At 43.4% G+C, this 19,485-nt stretch overlaps 2 protein-coding genes across 2 annotated transcripts in view; both read left to right on the forward strand.

The window, feature by feature from the left end:
- LOC116944991 (calcium-activated chloride channel regulator 1-like) overlaps positions 1 to 17,876 on the forward strand; it is a 32,046-nt gene extending 14,170 nt beyond the window's left edge. Inside the window, exons 6-14 of the mRNA XM_032959004.2 lie at positions 925 to 1,149; positions 2,697 to 2,921; positions 3,063 to 3,237; positions 4,863 to 4,969; positions 6,207 to 6,431; positions 8,649 to 8,919; positions 11,321 to 11,491; positions 13,216 to 13,449; positions 14,388 to 17,876. Coding sequence (XP_032814895.2) covers positions 925 to 1,149; positions 2,697 to 2,921; positions 3,063 to 3,237; positions 4,863 to 4,969; positions 6,207 to 6,431; positions 8,649 to 8,919; positions 11,321 to 11,491; positions 13,216 to 13,449; positions 14,388 to 15,031 — 2,277 coding nt within the window. The 3' untranslated portion in view covers positions 15,032 to 17,876. The remainder of the gene's footprint in view (positions 1 to 924; positions 1,150 to 2,696; positions 2,922 to 3,062; positions 3,238 to 4,862; positions 4,970 to 6,206; positions 6,432 to 8,648; positions 8,920 to 11,320; positions 11,492 to 13,215; positions 13,450 to 14,387) is intronic.
- A 603-nt stretch (positions 17,877 to 18,479) lies between these two features.
- Positions 18,480 to 19,485, forward strand: part of LOC116944987 (calcium-activated chloride channel regulator 1-like) — a 31,006-nt gene continuing 30,000 nt past the window's right edge. The window contains exon 1 of the mRNA XM_032958997.2: positions 18,480 to 18,641. Coding sequence (XP_032814888.2) covers positions 18,480 to 18,641 — 162 coding nt within the window. The remainder of the gene's footprint in view (positions 18,642 to 19,485) is intronic.

Below are 19,485 nucleotides of genomic sequence, written 5' to 3' on the forward strand. Positions count from 1 at the left end.
ATTCATGGTGGTAGTCTACAAGGCAGTTTATTGTGGCTTCTGATTAAACCACAACTATGTCATGCCGATTTTGTCCCAGATGATAACAGATTGCCGCATCATTTTACTTTCCTCTCCTTTTAAGGATTGGATAAATGCACGTAAATATCAATTTCTTATTGTCACAAAAATTACAGGTTATTGTCATGCCAATGGATACCGAGTCGTTCTCAATAAGAAATAATAAAACCAAAGTATTCATCTCCATCAGTGACTCTGAACCAGTGGTTGAAATTCCACATTACTGAGTCAGGGGACAGGCTTTGCAGAGGAAAACCACTCTTTATTTCCAGCATTATTACTCATTTCATCGACTCCATTGGTATAATGGACTGAGTTGACCCATGGTTATGATTTGAACTTACAAGCTTCTTATTGTGAGAAAAAATAAGGTAGAACATATACAAAAAAAATCATTCTTATATCTGGCATGTTTCCACACTTGTGGGGGTCCAACTTGTGGGTCCTCTCTCTCATACTCACTCCGACCCTGGGCTATCTCCACGCCTAACTCCATATTCACTTAAATCGTGTTTCCCCAGCTCGAACCACCTCGTTCTACACCAGGCTAACATCAAACATGTTCACAATCTTCCTTTCGTTCTTCCATGTTCTCACCTTTCCTCCTATGTGGTTTTCCTCCATTATTTACAACTGGTCCCACTAAGCCATCCTAGTCGACTTTCAGCTTGACTGAGATGGGTTCCACTACTTCCCTCTTCCTTGCCTCTTCATTTCTGGCCCTGATCCATCCTAAATTTATGTTGTGCACAACATCCATCATTCATACGTGCGTGCGCATACGTGTAACATTTTTAAGCACCGTCAATGCTACATTAACCGGAGGCATTAACGCGGATGAACCTTTGGCCGCTATAACTGCAGGTAAAAGAATTCTGCTCTGTAAACCAACACAACAAGGCCGCTCCCACCCTCCATAACCGTCTGTGTGCCTCGAAGAGCACCTGGCAAATCATGCAGCGGCACAACGATTTTAAGGTGAAAACAAAACTGCCGGTCGGAACGGACACGCAGCCGTCATTTACGCTTCTGCAGCCCACAGCCCGTGTCGTCACCCTCGTCTTGGACGTGTCTGGCAGCATGAACGGGGTGAGCACATTTACAGCGATCACATTCGGGTCCTTGTACCATGCACTGAAACATACGTGGCTCACCCTGCCAGCAGTACAACATCTCGAAACGCCACGCTCTGGTGTAAACAGGTGACTATCAAATGTGATTACCTTCATGTGCTTTGGTTCATTCGGTAAAGTCACGTAGATCGAAAAAATAACCAATAATATTGATCAGATTGCATTCATCAGATGTAAACCAAATGTAGCAACAGATTTCGTATGTTATTTTTAGCTTTGATACTAGCTTAAAACCATCCTGATAATTTTAATCTGTTGATTAAAAGAGGTCGCGGGTTTAATTCCGTCTCCCATGGAAACAATGGAAATGTTTCTTAAACCCCCCTCCCCCACCTCTGTTCACCCCGCGGTATAAACGGGTACACGACAGTCAGTCAGCAGGTCACGTGAGGTGAGGTAAAGTGTAGGCACACTCACAAACTCTTCCACGACGTCTGGCCAATATTGAAGATTATGCCAAAATATTCCCCAGAAGAGCCCTGCAGAGCTCCCTTTGGTAGAGTCTCTTATGCCAGCAAGGGCTAAAGCCAGGGGAGCAACTATGGGGGGGGGGGGGGGGGTATGCAGTGGCGTTACGCAACGCATAAGGGCCTGGTCGGCCACAAGGAGGGCCCCAAATAAACAGATAAGCGAGTAAAAAAAACATGTTTAGAGAAATAAAAAATAAATATTCCAACAATTAACCATAAATGCCAACAAAAGACATCGTTACAAATGTGAAAAATAATATTTCCGAAAAAAATACACACAGCGTAAAATATAGTAGCGGCGCTACTGGTGTTTGTTGCTCAACACCACCAGACTTTTTTTGGTAACTGACATAAGCATGAAAGCAAGACGCATGATAACTTAATTGTGAGTAATGTACCTTTACATATTTTTTTTTATTAATACTGTCACTGTGAGATTGCCTTCCTCTGAACCCAATACATAGTGCAACTCAAATAATATATGGAGTTATAGGCTCCCATTATTGTATATGGGTTCAAAACATGCAGGGGCCCAGAGTCGTATCTTGCTTACCCCTGTTGAATTAGCCAGTTGTGCCCCTGGCTCTATAGGTTTAAGAAGTAAGGGAGAAAACATCTTAATGATCAATAAGCCCATACTTAAGAACTGGTTTCTGGAGATTCATGATTGCTGCCGCAGAACACAGAAGTGAAACTCCCTGTGGTAAGAGGTTGTAGAGAAGTAATGCTGGGGATAATGAGCCGAGCTTTAATGCCGGTTCAAACACAGAAAGTACGTGCAACGAGGGAGAAAGTTGGCGGAGATATTGATTACTTTAAGCTTAAAAACCGACATACTGTACCTACTGTAGGTCTGTCACTAAAAATATTCTCAGCAGCCCTATCCACTCCGTGTCACTTTGGAAATGAGACTATCCTCATCTCTTGAGTTCTCACCGGATTAAGCAAAATAAACGTCAAAACTTGAACGCACATCAGATTTCAGCGTGGAATATACTTGATGACGTGCTGGTTTCTGTGCGCGTGCATGCAGGCAAACCGTTTGCAAAGGATGCGGCAGGCATCTGAGAATTTCATCATGAAAATTTTGGATGCAGGAACATTGATAGGGATCATCGTTTTCAACAGCAAAGCAAATACGAACCTTGCTTTGACGAAAATAACCGACGAAGCGAGCCGTGTGCTAATTAAAAACAACCTCCCCATGAATGTCAACGGGGGAACCAATGTGTGCGCGGGAGTCAGGCATGCCTTTCAGGTGAGTCCAAAAGACTGCGTCATTTCTTCTCTCACTGCAAGTCATCGGCACCTGATAATGGCCAATATTGAAGATTTGAAACAAGATTTTTGACATTTAATTACACAATGGCTCATACATGGGTGATTTGATGCGTTGCAGGTTCTAAGGGCGCTGGATGGTGATGTGTCTGGAGATGAGATTGTTTTGCTGACTGACGGAGAAGACTCTGGTATCAGCAGTTGTGTTGCTGAAGTCCAAAATAGTCAATGCATTGTACACACCATAGCCCTGGGACCAAACGCGGACCCAGCACTTGAGAAACTAACCACCGCCGGTATGCCACAAAGAGACTTCAGAAAAAAAACTGGGATTTTTCAATCGTTTGTGACCAATTCTCTCGGGAATATTTACGATCTCGCTTGATTTCTGAAGCGAAGCAGGTATTAAAACCCGGTTAGTATTTGGATGGGAGACTTCCAGAGCTTGCAAGACATTGTTGCCGTTGGTGGTTGCGATGATCAGGAGATTACAGTGTTTGTGTGCCACCCCCTTCGCGTGCGTGGGTTCTCTTGGGGTTCATAAGTTTCCTCTAGACCAAAACCTCATGAAATGGCATTGGACAAACATCCCAGCACAGGAACCTCTTTAAATAAGTCACGCATCTCCGTCGGTTACATATATATTTTGCGGTTGCCTTTCTGTCACCTGTTTGGTGGCAAGACGGGATGATGCTGCATAAAGTCAGAAGCGATTTGCATGCGGCAATTCAGGATGCGGCCAATTCCGCACCAGGAACAGAAATTGCTCCACCAGTGCCTTGTGGCACGATCGTGGAATGATCCAAAGTGGGCCAGCTTTAGGGTTGAGCCGACAAATATCAGAGAGCAAACGCACAATCTCAGATCCTCCTCGATACTCCGACTGCTATACCGACGGTGGGATCTCTTTTGTGGAACGGAGCTCCGCCCATTCGACCCAGCGGAAATCGGACCAAAATCCAGCAAGTGAAACGAGGCGTATTCAGTTGTGAATGGACTTCCACACGATGCCGGAATTCTGCGAATGTGTGGATACAAAGGCTCCACGTCAAATCGAGCCCTGCATGGCTTTGCTCGTTAAATAATAGCGTACGCAACGTTGTGATGGTTAGAGGCTGTTGTACACCTTTGTTAATCAAAAGCACAGTACCTTGAGGTTACCTATTGTACATTCTCCAAATGATGATACCAACTTAAGCTGTGATTTTTTTTTATATGTAATGATTTTTTAAAAATACATTGCTCTGTTTTATTTTGGCAGAGAGATATTACCATTTACACCGACATTTAGTTAAAACACGACCCAGGAGGTATCCGCTGAAGTGTATTGATACATTTTGATTTAAAGCTTTCGTGACTGCAGTAATTCATATTCTTAGCTCTTTCGGTAAAGTCACGTTGAAGGGAAACAATAAAATAATAATATATATAAAACAATAAAAATGCTCACGATGTTTCGACCATAACGCAAACGGTCTTTTCAAATGTTTCTTGCCGTTGGTTTTTCACACCTGATGATGACCGTTTGCGTTATGGTCGAAACGTCGTGAGAATTTTTATTGTTTTATATATTTTTTCTTATTTTATTGTTTCCCTTCAACGTGACTTTACCGAAAGAGCTAAGAATATGAATGAATACAGTAGCAGTTGCGCAGCATGGTTGGCATGGGCCCTGGTGCAAATAATGCAAAACGGCGCTCCCTGTAACATATGCCCACTCTCCATTAGCTCGGTGTCCCGGCCCCCATGGTGTGCCCCAGTGCAGTTGCACTGCCTGCGCACTTGATAGCTACCCCACTACGCAAGGGAAGACTAAGATACGGAACAAAGAGATTGCGGCGACATGAACGTACACATCGCTCGCGTGAACTGCACATTTTTTTGTGTGTGTTTGTTTTACTCGTTGTGTGTTTTCGTGTAGGAGGCATGAAATTTTCTGCCAGTGACAACTTGGACACAAACAGTCTCGTGGACGCCTTCTCATCTGCGAAGGCGGACGATGGCGATACGAGCTCTCTTGTGCTACAGGTGATGACGACAACAGAGATGATGAAGAAGCAACCCAAAATCGCGTTCACTTTAATCGCGCGGCATCGCGCCAACACTAGGCGCCACGGTGGCGAGATGTTAACCACCTCACCTGGTATACAGGAGGTCATGGCTTTGATACTTACACTGACGCCTGTGTATTTGGAGTTTGCATGTTCTCCTCGCGGTCACGTGGATTTTTCTCCGGGGACCTGCGGATTTTCCCTCCACATTTAGAAACGTGCGTTTAGGTCGTTTGGCTGCAATAAATGTCCACGTGATAAGCCACTTCGTTGAGTTATCATATGTGGCCAAATCGCTTCTGAAAAATATTTATATAGCTCAGTGGGCCTTACCAGGTAAATAAAAAAAAATTAGTTTAGTTTTTTTTATTTTAGCTGCTTTCTAGCTATCCACTGGGTGGTTGAAAAAAACGACGTTTAAGAGACACAGTCGCACTCTAATGACATCGCTGTGCTAGCTTCAATGCAATGACACTGCAGATGTTGCTAAGTGTGTATGAAAGTCATTATAGACTATTTTTTTGTATTCTCATTAACAAAGCTTCATACTTATGTCGGTAACATCAGGACACACCGCATAAGCAAGGGTAAGGATTTGCATCTACACAGTCTAAAAATGTCTAAGGAACACTACGTTCCTCACTTTATATGTCATTAGAACCATTCCTATTCCGGCAACAGGCTAGCCAAGGGGGATCCCCAGTGGCAGCTGCCCCTATGTAGTACAACGTGAATGCAGCATCGGCCTGCAAATGGGCCTTAGGAGACGATGTTGTTGTGATTTGTCCCAATACTTCTTCTTATTTCGTACGGCTGATGTAGATGCAGAGCAACGACTACAATTTCACATTCAGGTGGTCAAGCCAGAAATAACCTCATCAGGAGTAGCGGAGTGGATCACTGTGATGTCTTCCTTCGTATTAGTGGATAGGGCATCGCGTCGTTACATTTTGTACGGTCTGTTCTGGATGACCACAGTCGCACACTGGAGAGTTTTTAATTTTTCATTTGTGCATCAATTAAGCACGGTAAATTGCTAGTAATTGTTTCAACTTTGGGAAAGATACCTAGGATAGCTATTTGTCTTTTGGCTTACATCCTCCTTTAACACTTGCCTAAAATCTCACATCTCTTTCCACGATTCCGTCAACGTCTGCCACGCGGTCATTCCTGAGTATTCTAATTTTGTACGTGCGTGCGCTTCTCTCGGGAAGCTGGAAAGCACAGGTCAGTCCCTCAACAGTGGTGAGACAATGAAAGGGGAAATTCAAGTGGATGCCTCCATTGGGAACAACACCCAGTTTGTGGTCACGTGGCTGGCAAGCACCGTGCCAGAGATGCACATCATTGACCCAGACAACTTTGATTATCAGAACAACAACTTTGTCATCGATACGGTGTTCAAGACTGCACGGTTAACAATCAAAGGCACTTCAAAGGTGAGAACATGTCAACTGTCATTTCCAGTAGATTATAAAAGAGAAAATATGCTTGCATAGTACTGACAGACATGCATTTCTAAAGACAGCATACAGCTACATATTGTACACTATGTTATTAGCTGCATGGAGTCATCATCGTCAGCCATTGACTAACCCTACCTTGCTCTACGCCGTTTGCATCTTTCATGGTCCTGCGATGTCTTAATGCCATCTCATTCCTGCGCTCGATCTGATTACGTCGCTCACATCCCCATGGTGATCATCCATTTTGGGGGCTGCCTCTCTCCATTGGCTGCCGTTCCATCGCCAGTCTCTTCCACCGACCCATCATCCCTTCTAATCACGACGTGCCTGGCCCATGCCCACTTAGGTTTCTTAAGTCAATATCATATCAAAGCATCAAGTCTGCATTCACCACACGTATTTGTGGCAAAAACATGCTAACAAAAATGCTCTGATAATATGCTTAATGCAGACTTGACGCCTTTTCAAATGGAATCTATTGGGCGTTTGAACATCTTAACACCTGTTTTATTGCCAGAAAGGGTAAAACATACTCTTATTTTTTTATCATTGATACTGGCAAAAAGGTCCCCATAGATAGTCAATAATGTCTCTAAATCGTGCTTTGGTCCCTGAATCCATGTGTTCCTCTTTCTGTCTCAAAAGTGTAATTCAATGCATGCATCTGCCCAATATGGGTTCACTCTTCAAATTTAGTTTGCCTTTTTCATTTTCATTGTCCAAGTTTGCGATCCGCGTGCCATAGCTGGCAATATGCGGCAATTGAAAACTTTTCTCTCAATTCACAACTCGGTTGGCTGTTTGTTGCGATCAAATAACATTTTCTAAAAACACTCCAGCCTGCTCTTGTTTATCTCTTTTAAACTATAATTTTTTATCGCTATCCACTTCCAATTATTGCTCAATGTATGATATATTCTGCTTTGTTTTCACGTCATACCTGTCAACTTATATGGTTTACCCCGTATTCCTGCCCAGGGAAATTGAGTTTTCAGGTCCATACGGCGTACAGCCGTTTCAATACGGGGAACAACAAAAAACATCTCCCCTTGTGATGGGACTTTGTAGGATGAACGTTGAGATTTATAAGGGGCACGGGGTGACCATTAAGGTCTAAATTGGTTTGTAATAAGGTAGGGCACTGATAAGGGGTTGACAGGCGTGTCTCATTGTTGTGCTCCAACGGTTATATATTTTTTTTGTTTAACCAACTCGATGTATGTGACTTCCATTTTGTTCATACGTATGCCGAGTCAAACTCTGCGGTATTCCTCAATTAATGCTGCACATTGTATAAGACAAATTATATTTGACATGTACCGTAAAGGAATACCTGCTGGTTCGCATACAAATACAATTAATAATACATCATACCTATAAGCAAGGCCTTCTACATTATATCCATTATTATATCCATTATTATATTCATTATTATATCCATTATTATATCCATTCACAAGACTGCTGCTCATAACTGATTACTGTGCTTGGAATTACACCAATTGTCCTGGAGTCGTTGGGAGGAAAGGAACAGCTTGACAATTGAAATAATTGGCCTTATTCAGGACACAATGAGAGCCTTAAATGTCCTAGAGAGGGTGGGTAGAGGTATTTTGTAATGTTTTTTTAAATAAATTCCAGGAGATAATATGCAAATGTTCTCACTGAAGTGCATTTTTTGTGTGTGTGTTTAGTTTGTTGTCCTTCCCCTGCACCTCCGAATATAAATATCACTGATTGGCTATGTACTATGTAAAATAAGTTCAACATACACACAATAACATTTCTGAGTGTGGGAAAATGCATTCAGGGATCTTAAGTTGTCCAAAATTTATGGTTTATTTAAATATGTTGACAGGCCATAAATATCGATTAGGAATGCGTGACACAGTAAGTGTATCCTGCAATCCCGCATGAGTGAAAGCCACGATGTGAAATGCCAACTGTTGTTTGTACCCTTGCGTAGGCTTCGTGGTTGTGCTGTATAGCTCTCTGATGTCTATTGGGGTCGTACAGGAGCATGTTCGTCTTTGGCACGGCGTCCAACGTTTTGCTCTACGGCCCGGGAGCTTCTTTATGGAACGAAACGTCGGACATCATGCCGAACCACAACACTGTAAAACCTAACGGCTAAACGTAGAAGTGTTTTTTTTTATTCATGCGTATTTTTTGTTATATTTATATTCACAGCCTGGTACGTGGACGTACAAATTAAAGAACAAACACTCGGTCAAAGACAACATTGCGATCTCGATCACGAGCAGTCAGTCCAACAGTAACCTCCCACCTATCGAGGTGAAAGTCGTCAAGCCAACGGATAGCAACGATAAGCTGAGCGCCATGCAGGTGTTCGCGGAGGTGAAGCAGGGCAGCACGCCCGTCGTGGGCGCCACCGTCATTGCCACCATTGAGCGGCCCAACGAAAAGCCTCTCGAGCTGCAGCTGTTTGACAACGGGGCCGGTGCGTTCTGTGGGCTGTCTGGGGCGTTGTTAGCTGGCGTGCGAGAAAGGGTTTCCCATGAAAAAGTGAACATTGTTGCGTAACGTTTTGGAATGCGCCCTTAAGGATGATTGTTGCCAATCTGTAAATAGGTGAACACCAAAGTTCATCCGAACCAAAAAAACAACCTATGTTGTGTCCATTAGCCGATGGGCGCTCTTGACCAGACAACAGCAGAAGTATATTATGTTTGTTTTGGCCAGGCCTGTTCTGCTCTGATCCCATAATCGGCATAACTGAATCTGGAGTTTGTAAAACATGAGCAGAAATTACTGGGCATCCAAAAAAGTATTATCTATTCAAATATATAGATCGTTACTTAACTGCCTGGATGAATATTGGGGTTACTTGAAAGACGATTATGCCAAAACATTGGAAAGCTCAAGTGACCTTCAACAGCTCGTAACAGAAGCAAACCAAACAATCGCACCTGAGATGCTGACGAACACCTCGGACAAATCCCAGCATAACAAGTAGGCTTTCGCGACCAATATCATCCATAATACAGGTTTTCTGGGATAGATCGCGCAAATATATAAATGTGTCGTTAAACCCACCACCATCCGACAAAGCCAACTAGTAAGGTTTGTCACGTAAACAGAACATGCCAATTCTAGATTTGAAGCTTTCGTGACTGCAAGGATTCATACTCTTTGTTTTTTTCGGTAAAGTCACGTAAAAAAATGAAAACAACTAAATTTAGATGTTAATTGTGGTTTTTTTTTACCTACATGACTTTACCGAAAAAAACAAAGAGTAAGAACATGCCAATTCGTTACTAGTTACTAGCACTCATGCCCGCTTACGACACATTTATATATTTACGTGATCCAACCCAAAAAACACAGCATGGTGTGTGTTGCAAATGCTGCCATAGTGGAAATTGCGCAGATTTAGCCTGGGGTGAAACTAATATGATCAAATGTTCAAACGAAGAAATGTGTGTGTGTATATACTTTCATCAACCTAGTTCAAACGGACGTAAATCGTATTTCATTTCATAATTGTCAATACCTTTAGCGACACCCTATAGCTCAGGTGAAATGGTTCCGCCATGCACTCATGCCCGCTGGCAACTACCATTGGTTCCTAAACAATTATGTTCTCAACGGCTGTCTATAGTCCGAGTATATTATTTAAATGCATTACCATCCTATTCTCAGTGGTGGGGAGAACGGCTCGCCATCAAGAAGGTTGTGAGTGCAAATATCTCGCTGGGGGGAAATGTATTTAAACCCATCGTCCTTCTGAGGTTCAAAGAAGCAATGCCCGTTTGTGGGGAAGTGAACAGCAGTTATCCTCTGGATAGACTCACCCCCCATCTGTGGCAAACGTCAGCAGTGATATTGCACCAGTCCTGGGCAGTGTCAAACAATCCACATGACCGCTACATTATGGAGAGTGGCCTTTGTGCAGCAGTGGATTGAGAAACGGTGGAATGACATTGTACGTTGTTTATATCGTTGTCGAGCTGTGTTTTTTTGTTACCGGATGTGATAAAATGGTAGTATTATAAATATGAATGGAATATGGGGAGTCAGCAGATGGGGACTGATGAATAGGGCGACAACCCCTATGGACTACATGAGACACTGACTCGGATGGTTGGGGGGAAAATTTTGATCACCCTTTAGCCGCCTCTTATTTAAATTCATTATTTTAAGGATGTTTTGGTTACTTCCCTTCCCTTGTGTCCCCCCCCCCCCTCCTTTACTTAAATGCTCTACCTCACCCCTTCCGGTGGCGCCCGGCTTGTTTGGGACAACGGAGCCTGCACCTCTCTCTCGTTCGCTCGCGTAGAGGGTTCCACCACGTGACACACTATGTGATGCAACGAGCCCGCGTATTGCCTCAATTTAAAAAAAACAATATCAACAGAATGTAACATTTCCACCACTGGCTCAGAGCAGTAAACGAGAGATGAGCAATTATTCCGTGCGCATTTAAGCACGACATCAACTTTGCCATCCTATGTATACAGCACTGGGTAGACCATGCACAGACCATTTCCCATTACATTCCTGCACGTGTCATAATCGGTAACAAATATAGCTCGTGGCAATTTTAACCACGTGCAATATATGGCCCTTTGTCAATCTACTGCTGCACGAAGGTCTGTCGATAGCACATCGGTCATGGGCGTTGTTTGACACTGTCCACTAAAGCAGCTGAGTGAAGTGAAAGGGGGGTGAACCAGCACTGGTGAAAATATCGCTGTTGATGTGAGCCGCGGCTGGGAATTTAACTCAGGTGGCCAGGTTCGTAGTGCAGTGCACTTATTGCTGCGTCGGAGTTCATGACGCTGCACAAAAATTCAAGCAAATGCCATGATTTACATGAAGTACCCTTCTGCTGTGTGCAGGTGCTGACGCAAAAAAGAACGATGGAATTTATTCCAGATTCTTCGCACAGTTTACGGCAACTGGCCGATACAGCTTAAAGGTGAAGGTTGTAGGAGATAACAAGACGACAAGTCTGGCCCCACAGAGAGGCTCACGGGCCCTCTACATTCCAGGGAAACGAAAGGCGAATGGTAAGAATAAGAATCCGAATCTGGATTTATCCTGGAGGAATCCGATGAGCTGTTAAGCTTTTTTTTCACAGATGTCCAGTAGGTGCTGGTCAGCAAATTACAGAATGGTAAGAAACCAGGGGCCCTTGCAGCACAGCAGTGCAAGGACTGGGCAGAGTTTAACTTTTCAATATAGTATATTCCCATTTGTTGCTTATATATTATATACTTTATTGTTTTAGCACATTGTGTTTTTTCCTTGAATCACATCCTTACTCAGTAATTATCTCAAATAGCTCTGTGTTCTGGTGCCTCGAGATGAACTTCATGGGAGGTGCGGTATAAATGGTAACTGATGATGATAATTAACGCAGAACAAAATGAGATATTTGTAATTATTCTTTGTGGTAGAGTGAATGTGTTGTTTATAAATTTACGTGACTATGGCGAATGTTTCCCCGAATTTTTTTTTTATATTATGCGAAATGTACTCAAGTTAGGTTGTGCAGTTTAAATGATGTTAAAGTCAGTTGATTGTGCACAGTCACGGAATTTGATCATTTCCCAAAAGCCTATGAAATTGGTTTAATTAAGGCTCCCATGATCAAAATTTACATTGCAAAAGGTAAATGTGTATATACTGCATTGGCTATGAATACTTACCCGGACTCGCATTAATGCCTCTATTTATCAGCAAACAAATAATTTACACGTGTTAAAAAGCCCGGCTTGCATATGTAGTGTAGTAACGCGCGCGGGGAGGTTTGCAAACAGTGTGCACGCGCGTGTGAGCTGCGGACAATGAGGTCACGTCACAGCGAACAGGCGCAGAGAGGCAGGGTAGACAGACTAGCAGTAGAGAGGCTAGCGGAATCCTAAGTGTGAGTGTGATAAGGCTATCAGTGGAGAAGCTAGCAGAGTGTTTTGCAAGAGGCTAGCAGTGGAGAAGCTAGCAGAGCGCAACATAGCAGGCTAGCGGAGCGAGAGAGAGGCGAGCGGAGCGTAGCATACGAGCAGTACACGAGGAAGAATTGCGACGGAGATACGCGGTGTTGAACGCGAGGAGTTCCGTACGAATAAAGTGACACAGTTGTCCGCGTGAAATGACACCACTACACATATATAATCTTTTACAGTTTTACCATTTGCCGGAAATTATGTGGAAAGCATTCGGAGTCTGCTGTAGTCCTTCCGCAATGTTTTAGTAACTGAAATCAGAAGCCCCATGGCCAGATTTATCAAACAACTATTTGCTTTAAAGTTCTATGCAACCTTCCTCATAACGGAACACGCAAGCATCCAATGACTCGCCACCACCAATGGACAATCAAATAGAAAGTATGCCCGCATTCTTGTCGAGCTACTGTGCTCATCATGTCATACATGACAAACAGCGGAACGGTGGCTGTATCATTAATAACAGCTTATCATTATTGACTCTGCTCTCTATCTCTGTATCATTAATAATTCTACTCTGTTACAATTGACTCTGATATTTCTCTTTTACAACCTTCTTTTCTTTGTCTCTGTGTCAGAATTGACTCTGCTCTCTGTCTCTGTATCATTAATAATTCTACTCTGTTACAATTGACTCTGCTATTTCTCTTTTACAACTGACTCTCCTGTGTCTCTGTGTCATTAATAATTGTACTCTTGTCATAACTGATTTCGCTATGCCTCTATTTTAGCTGACTCTACTCTGTCTCTGTATCAGAATTGACTCGTCTGCTGGCTCGGTCCACCAGGTGAACTGCAGGTGACGCAGCTGCCTCCCCCGGTGATCAAGCAGGACCTGACGCCAGTCTCAGACTTCATCCGGGTGGCGTCGGCTGGCTCCTTCCAGGTGGCGGTGCCGCCAGGCGGCATGAAGGACATCTTTCCGCCGTGCCGCATAACTGACCTCCAGGCTGAGCTGCAGACCTCAAGCTCTGTGAGCCTCACGTGGACAGCCCCTGGAGGGGACGGTGACTTTGGACAAGGTACGTAAATAGCACTTTTAAATCTCGATTGAAAACTAATTTCTTTCGAGCTGCTTTTTGTGTGTTAGTTTGTTGTCTCCTGCCCCCCCCGCACCTCCGATTAGCACTGTTGGCTATGAACGGTGCGAAAGAAGTTCAAAATACAGTACATACCAGGCAATGCAAGTATTTTCCATAGATTTTTAATATAAATATTTATGTTTTGGTCATCGTTTCCCTAATTATATCACAATTGTGCTATCGGCATCGTATCGTGAGACAACGTGTCCATTCGAATTTCTCGCAGGGCACGTGAAAACCCTCACGTTCGAGAACGACCCGCGTAAGCGGATGTCATAGAGCTACTTCAGAGATCAGTCCACTGTTAGATGTAGGCTTCTCCGCGCCGGTGTGGGTCATGAGGGTTGTTTGACCACGCTTGACGACTCTGGTCAGTGGGAGTTGGTGAAGGGGACACCTGGGACCACTTCGGACATCTCTCACTACTGGTGTTAGCAGTAGACAAGAATTTAGCTTGGGTCGCGTGAACCAGAGCGCAGTGTGCTAACCGCTGCACCACCACTCCCTGTTGTGAGTGGTTCCCCATGAGACATGTGAAACATTTTCTACAGCGTCTAGCAGCTGCAATTACGTGTCACGTAATTCCAAATTGTAATGCAAAGAGTAATACAATCTTTTTGATGGAGTCTTCCTTCAGCTAAATTAAAACTTGTATTTGAGAGAACTTGTTTTTGAGTTCTGGGAAGTTTCAAATGTAAGTGTATTATGTTTAACCAGGGTAAGAACTCACAGAAGACAAGTATAGCCTCATTTAAAAGAGTGACCTGAGGAGGAAGGCTTTTTTAGTTATTTCACCGCATTCAGATAATTATAATTTAGGGTAATTTTTGTTGTTGTTGTTGTTGTTGCTTAAACGTCATCCTTTTTCGCGTGTGCAGCCGCAATGTACAGGATCATGATGAGCGGCAGCGTTGATGGCTTGCTGAATGGCACGGACTTTCGCTTGGTGGAGAGAGAGGACCTGGCGTGGGGTGATTTGAACGCCCCCGGGGTGGCGGGCAACATCGAGAACTTCACCGTCACGACGACGGAGCTCTCCGCCGGCGACGAGCTGTACTTCTGCGTGCAGGCGATCGACAGCAGCGACAACGTGGCGCCCCTCTCCAACGTGGCCTTCGTCACCTACGTCGTCGCTCCGACAACGGCCGCTCCGACCACGGCCGCTCCGACCACGGCCGCTCCGACCACGGCCGCGCCGACCACGGTCGCGCCGACCACGGCCGCTCCGACCACAGCGGCACACGCCGCGCCCCATAGTAACACGAGCACCATGATCGCTGCTGTTGGAATATGTGTCCCGGTGTCGGTATGCTTGCTCATATGCATCGTTTACCTAAATAAGAATAGGAAAGGTGGCCATTACCAAATATCGACGCAAGACATGGCTTACCAGGAAAAACTAGGCCAAGTGCAGGCGTTGACCGTTTTCAGTTCGGTGTCCAATTCCCAAGACGTTGCACCCAATTCATCGCCTGACTCCACGAAAGATGCCTGTGAAATATTACTGTTCACGGATGCTTAAAGTGTTGGAATATGCCCAGTTATCAATATTTCGAGCTGAACATATAGTCTACAGATCAACGACCACGCCAAATAGCGTGGTCCATTTTTTTCTGTTTAACCAATAAAACATACTTTTGCTGTCTAAAAATATATGTAAGATTCCATAACGGCCCAATATGGTATTCTGTTAACCTGAAACTAACCACATCATAATACTCGTGAGCTAATCCAAAAATATACTCAACCGAATTATAAACATAATTATTTTGATTTAAAACTTTCGTGACTGCAGGGATTCATATTCTTGGTTCTTTCGGTAAAGTCACGTAGAAGGGAAACAATACAATAATAAAAATATAAAACAATAAAATTCTCACGACGTTTCGACTGCAACACAAGCAATCATCATCAGGTGTGAAATTTTCTTGCCGTGGTTTTCACACCTGATGATGATTGCTTGTGTTGCAGTCGAAACGTCGTGAGAATTTTATTGCTTTATAAACAAATTCATGCTTAGGATATTATCTGACACAGTATCATGCCACAACGCACAGAACTTAGCAAGCAGCAATTCTATTTTGCTTTTGGTCTTAACGATCTAAATACACGTATACAGCAGATAAACATCCTACATAAGTGAGCCTATGTTTACAGCATGTCCAAGCTGTCTACATTGCGACCTGAGCTATGTTGTGATAAAATTAGAGCTCATATCAGCTGTTCAACAATATGTATGTATGTTGAACTTCTTTCGCAATGTACGTAGCCAACAGTGCTCATCGGAGGTGCGGGGGAAGGACAACAAAGTAAACACAAAAATAAGTTCCAAAGAAATTCGTTTTCAATTATAGATTTATAATTGCATAGCCTCAGTGGCTTCCTAATATCGGAAAGAAGAGCATTCCAGACCACTGCAGAAGTTCACCTTAAATTGTGCGATGCAATGACCGTCTTTGTTCGATGGCTAGCCAAAAGCGCTGCGAGGATGACCTGAGTTCAAGTGACGGTTTGAAGGCACGTTTGCTCACGTGACACATTTATGAACTGGCTGCGTCGAGTGGATGAGGGTGTATGACACATATTTTACTCACGTGACTTGACCCAAAAATCTATTACAAATCAATTTGCAGCCCTTCGTAAATGTACTGTTGAGTGAAGGCCTCCCCGTGATCCTCCAGTTTTTCCCTCCGCATTTAGAAACGTGCGTTTAAAAGTATTTGCCTGCCATAAATGTCCACATGATAAGCCACTTCATTAAGTTATAATTTGTGGCCAGGTTTCTGAAAAAGAGCTGTATAGCTCAGTGGGCCTTACCTGGTAAAATAAAAAATAGTATATAAAAGTATAAAAAGAGAATTACACGCAACAATGGAATCGAATGAGGCTATTCACTTGTTTGTCTTCATCACCACCACCACCACTCCACGTGCTCATGACGATGGGACTAACGTTGCTGATGGTCGTGGCATTATAGACACGAAGACGTATACATAGCCAGTCTGGCAATAATCGCAAGTGCTTATACTTCTGGTTCCTGGAAAATAGATGAACAAGGAAGTGGTTAATATGATCACAGTTTTTTCACTGTGGTCACACAGATGCATGAACAAACACACACCCTCTGTTGATTCTATCTGTGTGTGTAATTATCTTGTTTTCTAGGCCTGAGAACGTTAATCGGGTTTTTTTACTTTCACATTTAAAACGTGTTTTTTTCTATTAAACTACTGTAAAGTTGTATTGCTTTGTGTATGTAGACCTACGTCAGAAAATATTTTTCTCATTAACTGAAAATTGTAATTTCATTGGCAACATATTTCCTTTGCTGGAGACTGCACAAATCCTTCCGAAACAACCACAGTCGCCTTTCCACTTGAACAATTATGCAGCAGATGGCACCCTTGCTGTGCCCTGTGGTAGCCCAGTGCACTACGACTCCACTCCAACATATCTGGGGGTGATCATGGACAGAAGCCTAACCTTCAAGCACCACATACAACACACGTGAAAAGGCCAAACCAAGAATCGCCCTGCCGCAGAAACTTTCAGGAACGACCTGCCACCCTCTCACTGGTCTACTCAGTGGCAGAGCATTGTGTTCCAGCCTGGTCCGGCAGTTCCTTAACAAAACTGCTGGATGCACAATTGACAGAATGTTCATCATAACCGGCAACACTGGAACTGACACCGATCCCCTGGCTCCCTGTTCTGGCGAACAATTCTGCCACCAAATATCCACCGAGAGGCGCAAACTGCAAGGGAGTTTTACACGTTATCGAGTCGTCGACAACATATCCATCAACCGAGGCTTCAACGATGTGCACCGCCGGCGACTCAATTCCCAATCCCCCCATTGGGTCCGTGCTGTCACCATCATAGAATCTCACCAACATCCAGAATAACACTGGTAAACAAGAGTGGAACAACTTCTTGGTTCTTTCGGTAAAGTCACGTAGAACGAGAATGGAACAAGATTAAGCATCTCATTCGATACCCAAACATCGCACCGCCTGGCTTTGACATTCCTCCAAGACACTGGTGTAACCCATCAACCGCAAAAAAAAGAACATCAACAGGCCAATGCGCACGTATCCTTCACAGATGGAAGGTTAAAGAGACAAGTCACAGTAAGACTCTCTCCTGAAGCCGTGTCTCGTGGCTAGCAGGCCCCAACATTGGCATTTAGCCACCTGAACAATGCCATCATGCCCTAGAATAGAATTGGCCAAAACTTAATTGTGTCGAAACCCACTTGAAATGCGTAAACGTGTGGATATCATAACATGTGTATCAATGTTGAGATAAAGTACTGTCTGTCTCGCTTTTTATATAAAACTTACAATAAAGAAGAGATTACGAGTAAATGACTGAGGTTGTATAATTCTACTTTAAATTACAATGTGTTAAATGTAAAGCGGTCAACCACTAATTGAGAAAAGCACACTTGATGAATATCAGATTCGCAAATGCAGAAAAGGTGTGTTCTTCTGTGTTATGGCCATTGTTAACTAAATGAAAATTGCGGCTGTACTATCAACCTTCAGTCAAATTAGTTTTGCTTCATAAACTTGCTGTATTGACGCATCAGGAAAAGTAAACATTCAACAAAATAACATTAAACAACAGATGCTTTACCTAAATATTCCATGGTACAAAGATCACTTTTATGTTTAATGTTGCCTACATTTATATTTAATTCTTTCCAGTTTCTCGCACCGAATAGTTTTTTAATTGCTCGTATTTTCACGATTGTCATTATAGTATATTGCTGTTGTTAAACTTAATCGCAAAGGCTGATTCGAAATAAGGTAGTAAAGGATTAGCAATATGCTGGATTTATTGTGGCAAGTAATTAGATTCTCTGTGTAACCGCAAACATAACGTCAACAGTTTTAATGAGACAAACACTGCCGGGTTTTTTTGTAGTCTTCAGTCAGGACTGCGGCGCAAAAACCGTAAAGACGAAAATGATCGCCTGCGTGAAGGCTGCCGCTCTGTTGTTCGGCGCACTGATCATTTTAACCATCGAGGCCTCTAATGTGAAACTTGTGGACCATGGGTATGAAGGACTGGTGGTCGCCATTCACCCAAGCGTTCCTGAGAATGAGCAACTCGTTGTTAAAATCAAGGTACGTGTGTGGATTATGACAAACTCAGTGCTGTTTTAAAATGTTTAAAATGGGAGCCCGCCTTTGTGATTTTACATGATCATTTCACATTTAAATACGAGCATTCTCACGTATAAAAAAAAAATTCAAAGGTAGTGTTTTATCACAAAATCAACCCTTTAGGGCAATGAAGAAAACATCCATCGAGTCATCTTGAATTTTAACTTGCAGCAAATTAGACGCCAATGTGTTTACAATTTGTAAAGTGGGTGTTGAAGCAGGGCTAGACCATACATCTGTGCTGAGCGGTCATCGTGATTCCACGAAATAAGGCATTGAGGGCCCATCTGAATGCCTTTATTACGAGGTCCCTGCACAGTATCTTGGGGCATGTGGAGGGGTGTCACGGTAGCGAAATGTTAACTACCTCTCCTTGTGTACAGGAGGTTTGATCCCGACCCTGACGCCTGTATATTTGGAGTTTGCGTGTCTCTCTCCCTGTCATTGCGTGGAATTTCTTCCGGGCCCACCGGTTTTTCCCGTCACATTTAAAAACATGCTTTTAGAGTATTTGGCTGCTATCAATTTCCACGTGATAACCCACCTCGTTGAGCTATCACTTGTGGCAAGGTCGCTTCTGCAAAAGAGCTATACAGCTCAGTGGGCCTTGCCTGCTAAAATAAAAAAAAAATGTTTAAATATATCCGGGGGAGTGTTGTGACTCCAGGTCCAGTTTCTAGCGATCTCGACCTCATGTGTTTCAAACCAAGAGCTTCCCACTGCCTCACAGGAGATCAGTTTAGTTTTTTAAAAAATGTGCTTCACATCATCGATTTCTTTGGGAAACTCGGCTGAGACTTCACTG

The sequence above is a fragment of the Petromyzon marinus genome, chromosome 22 (genome assembly GCF_048934315.1).
Source record: "Petromyzon marinus isolate PM22_M1 ecotype Great Lakes invasive population chromosome 22, UKy_Petmar_22M1.pri1.0, whole genome shotgun sequence".
Classification (NCBI taxonomy): domain Eukaryota; kingdom Metazoa; phylum Chordata; class Hyperoartia; order Petromyzontiformes; family Petromyzontidae; genus Petromyzon; species Petromyzon marinus.